The 17,268-nt window shown below is 40.9% G+C and overlaps 1 protein-coding gene across 1 annotated transcript; it reads right to left on the bottom strand.

Moving 5' to 3' along the window:
* Nucleotides 1-2,207: 2,207 nt before the first annotated feature.
* On the bottom strand, nucleotides 2,208-2,784 carry LOC130842580 (40S ribosomal protein SA-like). The gene has a single exon (XM_057719254.1). The coding sequence runs from the start codon at nucleotides 2,760-2,762 to the stop codon at nucleotides 2,208-2,210; it is 555 nt and encodes a 184-aa protein (XP_057575237.1). The 5' UTR covers nucleotides 2,763-2,784.
* Between the last annotated feature and the right edge of the window lie 14,484 nt (nucleotides 2,785-17,268).

The following is a 17,268-nucleotide window of genomic DNA, read 5'->3' as shown; positions in this document are numbered from 1 at the left end:
CACTCTCAGGAATTTAGCCTGAGGAAATCATTTAAAAGAAAAAAATTCCTTGTGTATAAAAACAGATGATTGAACCTGGTGTACCCCCCCAAAAATAAAAACAAAACAAAACAAAACAAAAAAACCAGATGATTGAACTTGGTGTATCCCCCAAAAATAAATAAATAAATAAAATGTAAAAAAAAAAAAAGCAAATTAAAAAAAAAGAAAAAAAAAAGAAAAAAATTCTTGGGACTTCCTTGGTGGTCCAGTGTGTAAGACTCTGCACTCCCAATGCAGGGGGCCTGGGTTCGATCCCTGGTCAGGGAATTAGATCCCACATGCATGCTGCAACTAAGAGTCCTCATGCTGCAACAAAGACCCAGAGTAGCCTAAATACATAAATAAATATTAAAAAAAGAAAAATTCTCTATGCATAAAAAAGTTTGTTCACAGCAATGTTATTTATAAGGGCAAAAAACCCTGATAGCAACTTAAATGTTCAGCAATGACAAGCACAAGAGCTACTAACATCTGTTGAAACTTTACTATGTGCCAGGCCCTCTACATACATTATCTCATTTGATTCTCACAACAGCCATGTGACGTAGATACTAATCTCTATTTTATGTACGAGGCACAAACGTGATAAATTGTCCAAGTTCTAACAGCTAGTAGGTGGTGGAATCAGGATTTAACCTCTGGTCTATGGATTTATATAGATCTAAACTTGTGTTATGCAACTATTTAGAAAATGAAGTATGTTGCAATAAAAAATATGCCTCACAGTTCTGAGCAGAAACTCAAGAAGTCTGGAAAATATCTAAAAACATGTTGTATTAAAACATGAATGTCCAGGATGGGTTTCTGGGGACCAGTGGGTCCAGTGGCTCTGAATCTTTTTTGGGTTATGGGACCTGTGTTAGTCTGTTCTAGTTGCCAAAACAAAATACCACAGGCTGGGTGGCTTAAACAACAGACATTTAGTTTCTCACAGTTCTGGATACTAGAAGTCCAAGATCAAGGTACCAGCAAATTCAGTTCCTGGTGAGGGCTCTCTTCTTGTATGGCAGATGGCTACCTTCTTGGTTTCCTCACATGACATTTCCTCTGTGTGTGTCTGGAGAAAGAGAAAGAGACCTCTGGTATCTCTTCAACTTATAAGGATATCAGTCCTATGAGATTAGGGCCCCATCCTTACAACCTCATTTAACCTTAATTACCTCCCTAAAGGCTCCATCTCCATATTCAGTCACATTGAGGGTTAGGGCCTCAAGATAGGAATTTTGGGGCAACACAATTCAGTCCGTAATAGGACTCCTTTGAGAATCTGATGAAAGCTCTGTACACCCTTCCAAGAAGACTGTATACATTGCCCCCCACAACTTTGCACACAATTTCAGGAAGTTCGTGGACCCCAGGTTGAGAACCATTGTCCTAGGCCACCTTCCTCTTTTCACAGATGGATAAACAGAGATTCAGAAATGGGAAGTGATTTTCAGCATGTTAGGAGATAGCCAGGTCTCCTGATTCCTTCAGTGCTTGCCCTACTTTACTCTGCCTTCTGTTAGGACTGTTAGGTCAACGATCCATGGTGACCCCAACATACCACAGATCCTGGGTGATCCCAACATAGCACAGTCACTTCTTCACCTGGGATGCTCACATGAGTTAACAAGGCTCTAGCTGTAACTGACAGCAAATGGGACAGATTTTAGTGCTTCAAACTAGTCAGGAGGTTGGGAAGAAGCTGCACCCAGACATACATCCACAAGAGGTCTGAGTGTGAGGAGATGGAGGTGCTTCTGTCCTGACAAAGGACAGGGCGGGGTACAGTTGAACTGTCTGGTGGACTTGACCTGGCACTGTCCCTCTACTCTCAGATTCCTCATTTGTACACTGCTCAAGAGTAGACCTATCAGATTTCTCCATGAGATTTTTTTTGAGACTATTTTCCATCAACCTATTTCAATTTTAAGAGTTTGTGGAAGAACAGCTTAAGACCACTCATTGGTTGTTCCTACCCATTCGGTGGCCTGAGCAGTGGGAGCTGCAGAATAGTCTTCAGTGGCAGGCTGAGTGCTCCAGTCTTCAGTGGGGAACTGCTGAATAGGCACAGAGGGCACCTGCACACCTTCAGACCAGTCCGCCACCTCAGGCTGAGTAGCAGTGAACTCAGGAGCTGGAGCAGTCCAGTCACCCTGAAATTCCTCCTTGGTCACAGCCTTCTAAGCTGCTGCCTGTTCTTCCTTTTCAATCTCTTTAGGATCTCTGTAGAAGCAGAGATCAGGCATGACCTCCCATGGGTGTTCATGGGAGATCGTGCCACGCATGTGCAGAACTTCCTGGGCAAGCATCCACCACATCAGACCTACTGAGTGAGCTTCCTTGTTGCACAGGGTGGCAATGTTCACATAACGCAGAGGAGAGTCTGTGTTACACAGAGCAATGGTAGGCAGGTTAAAATAAGAGGCCTCTGTGAGAAGCTGGTGGTCGGCCCTGGGATCAGCAACCACCAGAAGCCTTGGCTCCTGGAAGGCTGCCTGGATCTGGTTAGTGAAGGTTCCAGGAGTGAAGCGGCCAGCAATAGGAGTGGCTCCAGTGGCAGCAGCAAACTTCAGCACAGCTCTCTGGCCAGTATTCCTGGAGGATATGACACTGACATCAGCTGGGTTTTCAATGGCAACAATGGCACGAGCTGCCAACAGAAGCTTCTCCCAGGTTCTCTTCAGATTTATGATGTAGATGCCATCACTTTTCCTTTTGTAGATGTACTGTTCCATTTGGAAGTCAAGGTTGGTGCTACCTAAGTGGGTTCCTGCTGCAAGGAATTTGAGGACTCCACAACTCTTCCACTGCAGGGGGTGTGGGTTCAATCCCTGGTCAGGGAACTAAGATCCCAAATGCTGCGTGGCACAGCAAAAACAAAAACAAAAACAAAAAACAAAACAAAACAAAAAACCAGAATCTGAGAAGACCCTTTAAATACTTAGGCATTTAAAGTAAAGTTTCAACATAAATGTTTCCTTGATTTCTGCTTCAGCCTCATCCTTAAATAGGAGGTGAATTATGATAGCTGGAGTTCTGAACAGTGAGGTTAGAGGATGGAGCAGTATTCATAATGGGAAATGCTACTTATCTTTAGGCAGAGCAGGTGGCCCCAGGGGATCATTTCTGTTTCATCAACCAATGAGATCAAAAAAACATGACATTCTTCCTATTGACCCCATCACACAAATGGGCGGAAGACCTAAATAGACATTTCTCCAAAGAAGACATACAGATGGCCAACAAACACATGAGAAGATGCTCAACATCACTCATCATCAGAGAAATGCAAGTCAAAGCCACAATGAGGTATCACCTCACACCAATCAGAATGGCCATCATCACAAAATCTGGAAACAACAAATGTTGGAGAGGGTGTGGAGAAAAGGGAACGCTCCTGCACTGTTGGTGGGAATGTAAGTTGGTACAGCTACTATGGAAAACAATTTGGAGGTTCCTTAAAAAACTACAAATAGAACTACCATATGATCCAGTCATCCCACTCCTGGGCATATACCCAAAGAAAACCATAATCCCAAAAGAAACATGTACCATAATGTTTATTGCAGCACTATTTACAATAGCCAGGACATGGAAGCAACTGAAATGCCCATCAACAAATGAATGGATACAGAAGATGTGGCATATATATACAATGGAATATTACTCAGCTATAAAAAGGGATGAGATGGAGCTATATGTAATGAGGTGGATAGACCTAGAGTCTGTCATACAGAGTGAAGTAAGTCAGAAAGAGAAAGACAAATATTGTATGCTAACTTACATATACAGAATCTAAAAATTGTACTGATGAACTCAGTGACAAGAACAAGGACGCAGATGCAGAGAATGGACTGGAGAACTCGAGGTTTGGGAGGGGGCGGGGGGTGAAGGGGAAGCTGAGACGAAGTGAGAGAGTAGCACAGACATATATGCTACCAACTGTAAAATAGATAGCCAGTGGGAAGTTGTCGTATAACAAAGGGAGTTCAACTCGAGGATGGAAGATGCCTTAGAGGACTGGGATGGGGAGGATGGGGGGGACTCGAGGTGGGGGAGTCGAGGGAGGGAGGGAATGCGGGGATATGTGTATAAAAACAGATGATTGAACTTGGTGTACCCCCCAAAAATAATAAATAAGTAAATAAAATTTAAAAAAAACCAAACAAAAAAAACCATGACATTCTTCCTATTGACCCCATCAATGCCACAAACCAACGTGGAGCCTTCACTTGGGCCACCTTGGGGGAACACGAGACTAGAAACAAAAGCAGGGGCACTCACTGTGGGTTGGAGGCTACCATTTCAGGAAAATTCTTTTAGTTTTGCTCCCCACAAAGTACAAGGGAAGGGCTTGAAGGGCTTCACACACCCACCTGCTGCTTCTCTGCCTGTGTGTGTGTGTAGGGGGGGAGCACACCCAGTCTAGCACATGAATGGTCTCAGTTTCTGTCTGAGGAGAAAGAGGAAGAAAAGAGTTGCTCCTGGGGGAGGAGGGGTGAAGGCTGGTGTTAAGATAGAAGGGTCAAACAGGCAAGGGAGATGCAGCCCATCAAGACCACTAGTACCATCACCACCTTTATTGGCACAAATAACCCCCTCAGTCCCAGAGGTTAATAGGCTAATCACAAAGAACAGAAGGAACTCCAAAGGCATGACATCTGGCCTGTCCCTACAAACAGTCTTAAACGATACTGCCCTCGGCTGGTCAAATAGATGTGTTACAATGTAGGCACATTGCTCTGGATTTTTCGCCTTCATTTCTTTTTCTCAGGTTCTTGGTGCTCCACCTCTGAGAGGAAGTGGATGGGGAGGGGAGAAATCTCTGAGAAATTGTAACCAAAGTGCAACACTTCTGTGGGTTTCAGCAGAAATTAACAATTAAATTCTGAATGAAATTGTACTACCCAAATATGGAATTATTTATTAAACATTGAGATCGATATTATAATTATGTAAGCATCATTATTATTTTTAGTAAAATCTAAGAGTTCTTGAAAATAAGGCTATTAATATAAATGAAATAAAATTACTAATCTCAATGAGATATGTTATAAATAAAGGAAATAATTTTGGTTTTACTTTTGGTTAGAACATGATTATAATACGCTTATACTGGGATATTATTTCCCTTAGTGTTATTTTTTCTCTGTTTATAGTGAAAGGTAGCATAGATAGAGAAAATGTCACAATATATATGCATAGTTTAATAACTGATTATCAAGTGTACTCCCCCAAGTCACAGAAGAGGATACTGTCAGCTTCTCCCAAGGCTCCCTGTCTTATCTTAGACCCATTCCTTCTCCGAAGAGACTATCCACACCCTTACTTTTGTGACCACCCTTTCTTCCCTTTTCCTCAGGGTTTTATATCCTATATATGTATCTTTAAATGATATGAGTTAGTGTTTTTGCAGACTGTCAACAGTGTGGGCAGAAGTGTGCAGACGTGCATTGTTATGCAAGATCACAACGCCCTTGGATAGCAGTCTTCTGCATTGAATCCAAAGTTTAGGCTTCAGCTCTTTAATAAGCATCTTACTGTAATACGCACTGTTGATTGTTGAACCTTTTTCCTGATAATGTTCCAATAGTGGCCCTTGAGAATCCCAGAAAACTGTAAGCATCAATTTTCCAGCTGATGGTTGACTTTTGAACATTTTTACAGCCGGCGATTGAGGATGTTTACATTCCATACTCTGCTGTTTACTCTCAGGCTTTTTGTGATGAATCCACGTCTTGTCACCAGCAATGATTCTCTTTAAAAAACTTTCACCTTCCTTAGAGTATCAGTCCAAATTTTGTTTGCAGATATCCAAATGCTTCTGTTTATGCTCTTCCATGAGTTGTTTTGGTACCCATCTCACACAAACTTTTCAAAACCTAAGTCTGTGGTGGACTACTTCATTTTGAGGTGTTAAAACATCCTCCTTATAGTCCTGATCTTGCTCCATTAGACTTTCACCTGTTTTGTCCCCTGAAAGCAGCCCTATGAGGATGAAGATTCACTTCTGATGAAGAAGTGAAGACAGTGATGCATTCATGGCTCACAGCTCAGCCTAAAACATTTTTTAGTGAGGGAATACAAAAGCTTGCTGACAGATGGACAAAGTGTATTGAAAAGCAAGGAGACTGTGTCGAAAAATGATGTATTTGTCTTTTCTAAAAGTTAATTAAAATAAATTCTACAGCCAAAGTATGGATAATTTTTGACTCACCCTCATATTTGTGTCGTTTCTTGCTTCTTTCACTCAATGTTAAATTTGTAAGATTCACGCCTATTCTGTTAGTGGAACTCTATACATTTTTTGCTAATGAAATAGTATTTCTTCATATGAATATGCCACAATTTGTAGATCCAGTTCATGAAAGTGGAAATTTGTGTTGTTTCTACATTTAGTAAAATAGTAGATCTTAGGTTAAGAATTCTTAGCACACACACAAACAAACAGTAATAAATAACATGGAAGGAGGAAAATTTTGGAAGTGATGGATAGATTAATGGCATAGATTATGATGGTTTCACAGATGCATACTTATCTTAAAACTCACAACTTGCATATATTATATACACTTTTCTGTACATCCAAAAAATGAATTAAAGTAAATTTAAAAGATAATAAGAGGATATTATGAGGCAACTGAATATTCACAAACTAATGACACAGAAATTGTTTACTATACAAAAGGCACATGTTAATATAACAATGGAGTCATTTGGAGCTGAACAAACAGTCAAAGTGAACATCACCAGTTGTGGGACAAACTGACATCAAGAATATCCTGACTTCAGGGAGGAATGGCTAAGATGGCAGAGTAGGAAGACCCTGAGCTCACCTCCTCCATGGGCACACAAAAATTACACTATTTACAGAGCAACTCTTGATAAGAAAGACTGGAAGGCTAGGAGAAAAGATCTTCTACAATGAAAATATAAAGAAGGAACCACAACGAGCTGTGTAGGGGGAGCACAGATATAGACTCATACCCCTCAGGTAGGCAACACACAAATGGGAGGATAATCACAAGTGCAGAGGTTCTTCTCAAGGAGTAAGGAGTCTGAGCCTCATATCAGGCTCCCCAGCCCAAGGGTCCTTCACAGGGAAGATGATCCCCCAGAACACTTTGCTTTGAAGGCCAGCAGGGATTGCTTTTGGGAGAGCCAGAGGGCTGTGGGAACTAGAGATTCCACTCTTAAAGGGTGCACACAAAATCTCACATCCTCCAGGACCCAGGGCAGAAGCAGTAATTTGAAAGGAACCTGGGTCAGATCCACCTGCTGATCTTGGAGAGACTCCCAGAGAGGCAGGGGACACATGGAGGTCACCTTGGGGACATAGACACTGGAGACAGCTGTTTTGGGAAGCTCATTCTACCACGTGGACACTGGTGCTAGTAAGTGCCATTTTTGGAATCCTCCCTCCAGCCTATTAGTACCAGTGCCCAGACCTGCCCATCAACTTTTATGAATTTTTAAAAAATTTTTATTTATTTATTTATTATTTTTTTGGGGGTACACCAAGTTCAATCATCTGTTTTTATACACATATTCCCGTATTCCCTCCCTCCCTCGACTGCCCCCCCACCCTCCCTCGAGTCCCCCCCACCCTCCCCGTCCCAGTCCTCTAAGGCGCCTTCCATCCTCGAGTTGAACTCCCTTTGTTATACGACAACTTCCCACTGGCTATCTATTTTACAGTTGGTAGCATATATGTCTGTGCTACTCTCTCACTTCGTCTCAGCTTCCCCTTCACCCCCCGCCTCCCCATGCCCATCAACTTTTAGGCACTACTACTGGGATGCCTCAAGCCAAGCAGCTAGCTGGGCGGGAACATAGCCCCATCTGCCAGCAGGCCAAGTGACTAAAGACTTCCTGAGCCCATAGCTCCCCAGGACTCAGCTGTGTCTAGTAGAGGGCCCAGGATCTGGCCTCCAACTACAGTGTGCCAGCCCTAGGGCTGGTACTGAAAACTTGGCCTCTGTGCACTGGTGCTGAATTGAATCTCAGAGACAGAGTTTTGAGTGAAGTAGAAAAGAATAGCTTTATTGCTTTGCCAGGCAAATGGGGACACAGTGGGCTCGTGCCTCTCAAATATGTGTCTCCACCCAGGAGGATTTGGTGAGGAGTTTTATAGCGATAGTTCAAGTGTGGGGTTGCTGACAAGATTAGGGTGTGTGCCCCACCTGCACGCCTTTATTCTGGTCTCAGGTAATTTCTTGATGGGCTTCTCTGGTTCCTTTAGTCTGGCCTCAGGTGGTCTTCTCTGGTATGAAGAATGCTGACATCTTCCCTTTGTTGGGGGTTTTAGTTCTATAAAGAGCTCAAAAGATATCGTTATGTGTATCCCTGAGGTAGAACTAGGACCCTGCTCCAAAGCTGCACTATTCTCTTTTTTTAAAATAAATTTATTTATTTATTTATTTAATTTATTTATTGGCTGCACTGGGTCTTTGTTGCTGCACACGGGCTTTCTCTAGTTGCTGTGAGGGGGGGCTACTCTTCATTGTGGTGTGCAGGCTCCTCATTGTAGTGGCTTCTCTTGTTGTGGAGCATGGGCCCTAGGCACGTGGGCTTCAATAGTTGCAGCACATGGGCTCAGTAGTTGTGGTTCACAGGCTCAATAGTTGTGGCGCACGGGCTTAGTTGCTCTGCGGCATATGGAATCTTCCCAGAGCAGGGTGCAAATCCGTGCCCCCTGCATTGGCAGGCAGATTCTTTACCACTGCGCCACCTAGAAAGTCCCTGCACTATTCTCTTGACTGCTCCTCCCTTGTCTCTACAACTCCCCTCTTCCTTGATTAGCAACTGTTTGAATCTGCCCTTTGGGACTCAGGGAAGGTCACGAAGGCTGGAGTCTATTCCCTACAAACAAGGAACGGGACACGGAAAGCCTTCTGTGCCCAGAAGCCCCACAGGGTGCTGCTTGATTTCAGCCCTGGGATGACTAGGGCACTGCAGCCAGAGACCCTGTGACCAGACTCTCTGTGCCAGCAGGCCCAGACCAGCTCTAAGACACTTGGATGCCTCGGTCAGCTGCCCCAAGATCCAGCCCCACTCACCAGCAAGTGAACACCAGCTTTGAGACACACTAGACCTGGCACTCACCCACTCCAGAACCTGGTTCCGTACACCAGTGGAACACTAATAGCCTTAGGGCCCCTCAACCAGCAACCATGTTACCCGACCTTGCCCACCAGTGCCTGGCAGCCTCCCCACAAGGCAAGGCTTGGCAACCAACCAGGCTGGGGGTCAGCCATGACAATCAGATCATGTGTAGCAGTCAGCCTGTCATAACAGAAGGACCCATGCAGCCCACATAGGGGGCAACCCTAGAGCACATAGCTCTCATGACAAGAGGGGAGTGTGTTGCTGGGACACATAGGACATCTCCTACAAAAGGGCACTTCTCCAAGGTTGGGAAATGTAATCAACCTACCAAATACATAGGAATAAAAAAGAAAATTAGGCAGAATGAGGCGACAGAGAAACATGTTCCCAATGAAGGAACAAGATAAAGCCCCAGAAGAAGAACTAAGTGAAGTGGAGGTAGGCAATCTACCCAATAGAGAATTCAAGGTAGTGATCATAAAGATGATCAAAGAACTCAGGAGAAGATTGATGAACAGGGTGAGAAGTTAGAAGTTTTAAACAGAAACATAGAACATATAAAGAACAACCAAACAGAGATGAAGAGTACAATAAGTGAAATAAAAAATACACTTCAGTGGTAGGTTAGATGATACAGAGGAGTGGATCAAGAAGCTGAAAGACAATAGTGGAAATCACTGAAGCTGAACAGAAAAAAGAAAAAAAGAATAAAAAGAAACAAGGACAGTATAAGAGACCTCTGGGACAACATCAAGCATACAAACATTTTAATTCTAGGGGTCCCAGCAGGAGAAGAAAGAGAGAAAGGGGCAGACATATTTGAAGACGTAATAGCTGGATACTTCCCTAACCTGGGAAAGGAAATAGACATCCAGGTACAGGAACACAGAGAGTCCCAAACAGAAAGAGGACCACACCAAGATACATTGTAATTAAAATGGCAAAAATTAAAGATAAAGAGAGAATATTAAAAGCAGCAAGGGAAAAGCAATAAGTTACAAACAACGGACTTTTCAGCAGAAACTCTGCAGGCCAGAAGGGAGTGGCACTATACCTTTAAAGTGATGAAAGGGGAAAACCTGCAACTAAGAATACCTGCAAGGCTTTCATTCAGATTTGAAGGAAAGATCAAAAGTTTTACAGACAAGCAAAAGCTAAGAGTTCATCACCACCAAATCAGCTTTACAAGAAATGTTAAAGGGACTTCTCTAAGCAAAAAAGAAAAGACACAATTAGAAACATGAAAATGATGAAAGGAAAAAGCTCACTGATAAAGGCAGATATACAGTAAATGTAGTACACCAATCACTTACAAAGCTAGTGGGAAGGTTAAAAGACAAAAGTAGTAAAATCATCTATATCCGCAATAAGTAGTTAAGGGATACACAGAACAAAAAGACGGAAAATATGATGTCAAAAACAGTAAACATGAGGAGGGGAGTAAAAATGCAGGGTTGTTAAAATGCATTTGAACTTAAGAGGTCAGCAACTTAAAATAATCAGATAGCTAAAAAAAAGAGATATGCACAGTGTAGGGAATATAGTCAACAACCATGTACTATCTTTGTAAGGTGACACATCATAACTAGAATTATTGTGCTGACCATTTTGAAATGTATAGAAATACTAAATCACTATGTTGTGTAACAGGAACTGACATAGTGTTGGAGGTCAACTATACTTCAAAAACAAACAACTCAAAGAAAAAGAGATCAGATTTGCGCTTACCAAAACTTAGGGGTGGGGGAGGGGAATTGGATGAAGGTGGGCAAAAGGGACAAAATTCCAGTTTTAAGATATATAAGTATTAGGGGTGTAATGTACAACATAACACTGCCATATGTTATATATGAAACTGGTTAAGAGAGTAAATCCTAAGAGTTCTTATCACAAGAAAAGTTTTTTTTCTTTTTCTTTAATTTTGTGTCTGTATGAGATGATGGATGTTCACTAAACTCATTGCGATAATCATTTCATGCTGTATGTAAGTCAAATCATTATGCTGTACACCTTAAACTTATACAGTGTTGTATGTCAAATGTATCTGAATAAAACTGGAAGTAAAAAAAGAATATCCTGATGCCACGCACTGAGAAGTACAGGACAACACCTATGTGATATTCCTGCCAAAATGTTTAACCTGATGGAATCAGGAAGCAGTAATCAGACAAACCCAACTCAAGAAGCTTTCTGAAAAATACCTCGATTGGATCGTTAAAAATGTCAGTGTTACGCAAGACCAAAAAATGTCTAGGAAGTTGTTATAGTTTAAAGGACACTAAAGACACTTGGCAACCAAATGCACTACATGACCTTTATTTGGAAACAAGATTTCTAAAGAAATCAGATACAAAAACAATATTGGGACAATCGGACATTTTGAGTGAGGATCATATAGCAGGTAATTGTATTGTCTCAAAGTTAAATTTTCTGAGTATGATAATTGCACTAAGATTTTGTAGCAGACTAATCTTTTTCTTAAGAGATACATGCTGAAATATTTAGAGAAGATATATTGCAATGTCTTAAAGTAACTCCAATGATTCAACAAGGTAGAGAGAAAGAGACAGAGAATATGGCAAATGTGACCAAATATTAATAACAGGTGAGTTCAGGTGAAGGATCTTTGGGTGTTTCGTGCTATTTTCTTACAACTGCTATTTTTGGAGAGAGATTTTCAAAAATAAAATTTGGGGAACAAGAGGACATTATGGGCCATTTTATTCCAATCAATTTGAAAACTTAGGAAAAGGTGACCAATTTTTAGAAAAAATTAACTTGCCAAAACTGACTCAAGAAAGAATAGCCAACATGAATTGTTCCAGGTAACTGTAAAGAAATATACCAGTAGTCAAAACACTTTTCACAAAAAATCTCCAGGCTTCCCCACTGAATTCTGACAAATATCCTAGGCATAAATATTTTCAGTTTGACACAAAATCTTAGAAAAAATAGAAAAGATAGGATACTCCCCAACTCATTTCCTGAGGATGGAATAACCTTGATATTACATCCTGTCGAGGACAGTTTGAGAAAGGAAAATCACGGGTCAATCACACGCTCGTGGCATAGAAGCAAAACTCAGAAACAGAATGTTAGCAAACTGAATCCTACAGGATATAAAAAAGTAAAATACATAATATGCCATGACTGGATTCACCCCAGGAATATAAACTTGATTTGATTTCAGAAAATAAGGTAATATAACATTCCACATTATCAGATTACAGGAGAAAATTATGTTTAGAAAAAAATATTAATTGTCAATATCTATTCACAATGTACTTTTTAAAATTTATTTTTTAATTTTTTATTTTATATCGGAGTATATTTGATTTACAACGTTGTGTTAGTTTCAGGTGTACAGCAAAGTGGTTCAGTTATACATAAACATATACCCATTCTTTTTCAGATGCTTGTTCCATATAGGTTATTACAGAACATTGAGTAGAGTTCCCTGTGCTATACAGTAGGGCCTTGTTATTTATCTATTTTACGTATAGTATTGTGTATCTGTTAATCCCAAACTCCTAATTTATCCCTCCCTCCCAACCTTTCCCCTCTGGTAATCATAAGTTTGTTTTTGAAGTCTGTGAGTCTGTTCTTGTTTTGCAAATAAGTTAATTTGTATTATTTTTTAGATTCCACATAAAGTGGTATCATATGATATTTGTCTTTCTCTGTCTGACATATTTCACTTAGTATGATAACCTCTAGGTCCATCCATGTTGCTGCAAATGGCATTATTTCATTCTTTGCTAAGGTTGAGTAATATTCCATTGTATATATGTACCACATATTCTTTATCCATTCCTCTGTCGATGGACATTCAGGTAGCTACCATGTCTTGGCTATTGTAAATAGTGCAGCAATGAACATTGGGGTGCATGTATCTTTTCAAATTATGGTTTTCTTCAGATATGTGCCAAGGAGTGGGATTGCTGGATCACGTGGTAGTTCTATTTTTAGTTTTTTAAGGAACCTCCATACTGTTCTCCATAGTGGTTGTACCAATTTACATTCCCACCAACAGTGTAGGATGTTTCCCTTTTCTCCACATCTTCTCCAGCATTTATTGTTTTTTGATGATGGCCATTCTGACCGGTGTGAGGTAAAGCCTCATTGTAGTTTTGATTTGCATTTCTCTAATAATTAGAGATGTTAAGCATCTTTTCATGTGCTTTTTGACCATCTGTATTTCTTCTTTGGAGAAATCTCTATTTAGATCTTCTGACCATTTTTTGATTGGGTTGTTTGTTTTTTGTTTGTTTTTTATAATGAGCTGCATGAGCTGTTTGTATATTTTGGAGATTAATCCCTTGTTGGTTGCTTCATTTGCAAATATTTTCTCCCATTCTGTGGGGCTTTTTCCCTTTTGTTTATGGTTTCCATTGCTGTGCAAAAGCTTTTAAGTTTAATTAGGTCCTGTTTGTTTATTTCCATTTTTATTTTCATTACTCTAGGAGGTGGATCCAAAAAGGTATTGCTGAGATTCATGTCAAAGAGTGTTCTGCCTGTGTTTTCCTCTAAGAATTTTATAGTATCGGGTGTTACACTTAGGTCTTTAATCCATTTTGAGTTTAATTTTGTGTGTGGTGTTAGAGAATGTTCTAATTTCATTCTTTTACATGGAGCTGTGCAGTTTTCCCAGAACCACTTATTGAAGAGACTGTCTTTTCTCCATTGTATATTCTTGCTTCCTTTGTTGTAGAGTAATTGACCATAGGTGCATGGGTTTATTTCTGGGCTTTTCTATCCTGTTCCATTGATCTACATTTCTGTGCCAGTACCATACTGTTTTGATTACTGTAGCTATGTATTATAGTCTGAAGTTAGGGAGACTGATGCCTCCAGCTCCGTTTTTCTTTCCAGGGTAGCTTTGGCTACTTGGGATCTTTTGTGTTTCCATACAAATTAAAAAGTTATTTTCTCTGTCCTAGTTCTGTGAAAAATATCATTAGAAATTTGATAGGGATTGCATTGAATCAGTAGATTGCCTTGGGGAGTATAGTCATTTTGACAATATTGATTCTTCCAGTTCAAGAACATGGTATATCTCTCCATCTGTTTGTGTCATCTTTGATTTCTTTCATTAGTGTCTTATAGATTTCAGAGTGCAGGTCTTTTGTCTCCTTAGGTAGGTTTACTCCTTGGTATTTTATTATTTTTGATGCAATGGTAAATGGGATTGTTTCTTTAATTTCTCTTTCTGATCTTTCATTGTTAGCATATAGAAATGCAAGAGATTTCTGTGTATTAATTTGGTATCCTGCAACTTTACTGAAGTCATTGATGAGCTCTAGCAGTCTTCTGGTAGCATCTTTAGGATTTTCTGTGTATAGTATCATGTCATCTGCAAATAGTGACAGTTTTACTTCTTCTTTGCCAGTTTGGATTCCTTTAATTTCTTTTTCTTCTCTGATTGCCATGGCTAGGACTTCAAAAAAATATGTTGACTAAAGGTGGTGAGAGTGGACATCCTTGTCTTGCTTCTGATCTTTGAAGAAATGCTTTCAGCTTTTCACCATTGAGTATGATGTTAGCTGTGGGTTTATCATATATGGCCTTTATTATGTTGAGATAGGTTTCCTCTATGCCCACTCTCTGGAGAGTTTTTATCATAAACGGGTGTTGAATTTTGCCAAAAGCTTTTCCTGCATCTATTGAGACGATCATATGGTTTGTATCCTTCAGTTTGTTAATGTGGTGTATCACATTGACTGATTTGTGTATACTGAAGAATCCTTGCATCCCTGGGATAAATCCCACTTGGTCATGGTGTATGATCCTTTTAATGTACTGTTGGACTCGGTTTGCTAGTGTTTTGTTGAGGATTTTTGTGCCTGTGTTCATCAGCGATATTGGCCTGTAATTTTCTTTTTTTGTGGCATCTTTGTCTGCTTTTTGGTATCAGGGTGACAGTGGACTTATAGCATGAGTCTGAGAGTGTTCCTTCCTCTGCAAATTTTTGGAATAGTTTCAGAAGGATAGGTGTTGACTCTTCTCTAAATGTTTGATAGAATTTGCCTGTGAAGCCATATAAAAGTTTGCTGCAAGTTTTAAAATCACAGTTTCAATTTCAGTACTTGTGATTGGTCTGTTCATATTTTCTATTTCTTCCTGGTTCAGTCTTGGAAGAGTGTACATTTGCAATAATTTGTTCATTTCTTCTAGGTTGTCCATTTTGTTGGCATATAGTTCCTTGTACTAGTCTCTCATGATCCTTTGTATTTCTGTGGTGTCAGTTGTAACGTCTCCTTTTTCATTTCTAATTTTATTGAGCGGAGTCCCCTCCTTTCTTTTTCTTGATGAGTCTGGCTAAAGGTTTATCAATTTTGTTTATCTTTTCAAAGAAACTGCTTTTAGTTTCATTGAGTTTTTTCCTCTTGCTTTCTTCATCTCTATGTCATTTATTCCTGCTATGATCTTTGTGATTTTTTCCCGTCTACTAACTTTGGGTTTTGTTGGTTCTTCTTTCTCTAGTTGCTTAAGGTGTAAGGTTACGTTCTTTATTTGAATTTTTTCTTGTTTCCTGAGGTAAGATTGTATTGCTATAAACGTCACTCTCAGAACTGCCTTTGTTGCATCCCATAGGTTTTGGATCATTGTGTTTCCATTTTGATTTGTCTGTAGGTATTTTTTGATTTCCTTTTCGATTTCATCGGTGATCCGTTAGTTGCTTAGTAACATATTGCTGAGCCTCCACGTGTTTGTTTTTGCTGCAGTTTTATTTTCTTGCAGTTGATTTCTACTTTTTACAGTTTTTTAAATAATATGGGATTATTGAGATATAATTTACGTACAAGGTCTATGAGCCTCTATAAACACACGCTGTTACAGAACCACCACCACAATCAAAACAAAAAACATTTTCATCAGCCTCAAAGTTGCTTCATGCTCTTTGGTTGTTTAACCCCTTGTCTCACGCCCCAGACCCTGGCAACCACCAATCTGTTTTCTCTCCCTATAGTCTGGACTTCTTAAGAATGTGAAAATAAATGGAATCAGGCAGTATGCAGACTTATCCATTTCGATCCCTTCACAGAAAGGGACACACTGGGGACTTCTGGATGTGCAATGTACCTCTCCATCACCTGGGTATAGTTACACGGAGTGATCGGTGAATATGTCAAATTGAGGGCTTACGCTCTGTACAATGTGTTTATGTATGGTGTGTTTAATTTATATTTAATTCAATGGAATTTGCCTTTTATGTCTTTGGAAGGGTTATTTTGTTAAATAGCAACTGTAAATCCTTCAAAAGAAAGTGAATGATTATTGTAAAAGTCAGGCTGGTGGGTACCTCCAAAGGACAAGGGAGGGGGGCTTGGACAAAGGAGGGTCCAAAACCGCTGGCCTGTCCTCCATCTGTGTCTGAGCAGTACTTGCCAGGACTTCCACATTGCACAAGCAGAGGGCCGCCAAGCACACTGCAGTCAGTTGAATGCTGCACCCTGGAATCACACAGGGACAGTCCAAGTGGCAACCCTGGCAGCCCCCATTGTGCCTGGCCGGACCTGGCCAATACGGGTGAGAGTCTCCCCATCTTAACTCAACTGAGAAGCAGCCTTTATTGCATCTGCAAGCTTAACCCCTGTTGTCAAGCAAGGTAACATATAAGCCAACTGCAGGGACTAGGACTTGGACATCTTTGGGCACGATTACTCTGCCCACCACATCCAGCTCTCTCTCCAGGGCTCACCTACGCCTACCTTCTTTGTTTGTGCCAGTCCCCTCGCCCCAGCCCCCGACCCAAGAGTCCAGGGAGAGCAGTTGGCCTGTGGTCGGGCTGGTGCTGGTGTGGCGTGGGTGGGGTGGAGAGGGGGCATCTGCCCAGGAGTTGGGCAGGGAACAGAGCCAGGCAGGATGGGGTGTAGGGCTCTCCAGGCCGGCTGCCACTGTCTCCCAGGATGGAGAAGGGGCTTGAGGGGAAAGGCAAAAGGGGTGCACTGAATGAGGCAGGGTTCCAACCTCCTCCTACACCCTGGGGCCCAGATGTATCTCTTTTCACTTCTTTTCTTTTCTTTCTTTTTTTTTTAAAGTTCTGTTTTGGCCACATGACACAGCATGTGGGATCTTACTTCCCCAACCAGGGATTGGACCTGGGCCCCCTGCAGCGGAAGCACGGAGTCT

This window comes from Hippopotamus amphibius, chromosome X (assembly GCF_030028045.1).
Source record: "Hippopotamus amphibius kiboko isolate mHipAmp2 chromosome X, mHipAmp2.hap2, whole genome shotgun sequence".
Classification (NCBI taxonomy): Eukaryota; Metazoa; Chordata; class Mammalia; order Artiodactyla; family Hippopotamidae; genus Hippopotamus; species Hippopotamus amphibius.
The sequence above is the reverse complement of the archived record's forward strand: the minus strand, read 5'-3'. Positions and strand labels throughout refer to the sequence as shown.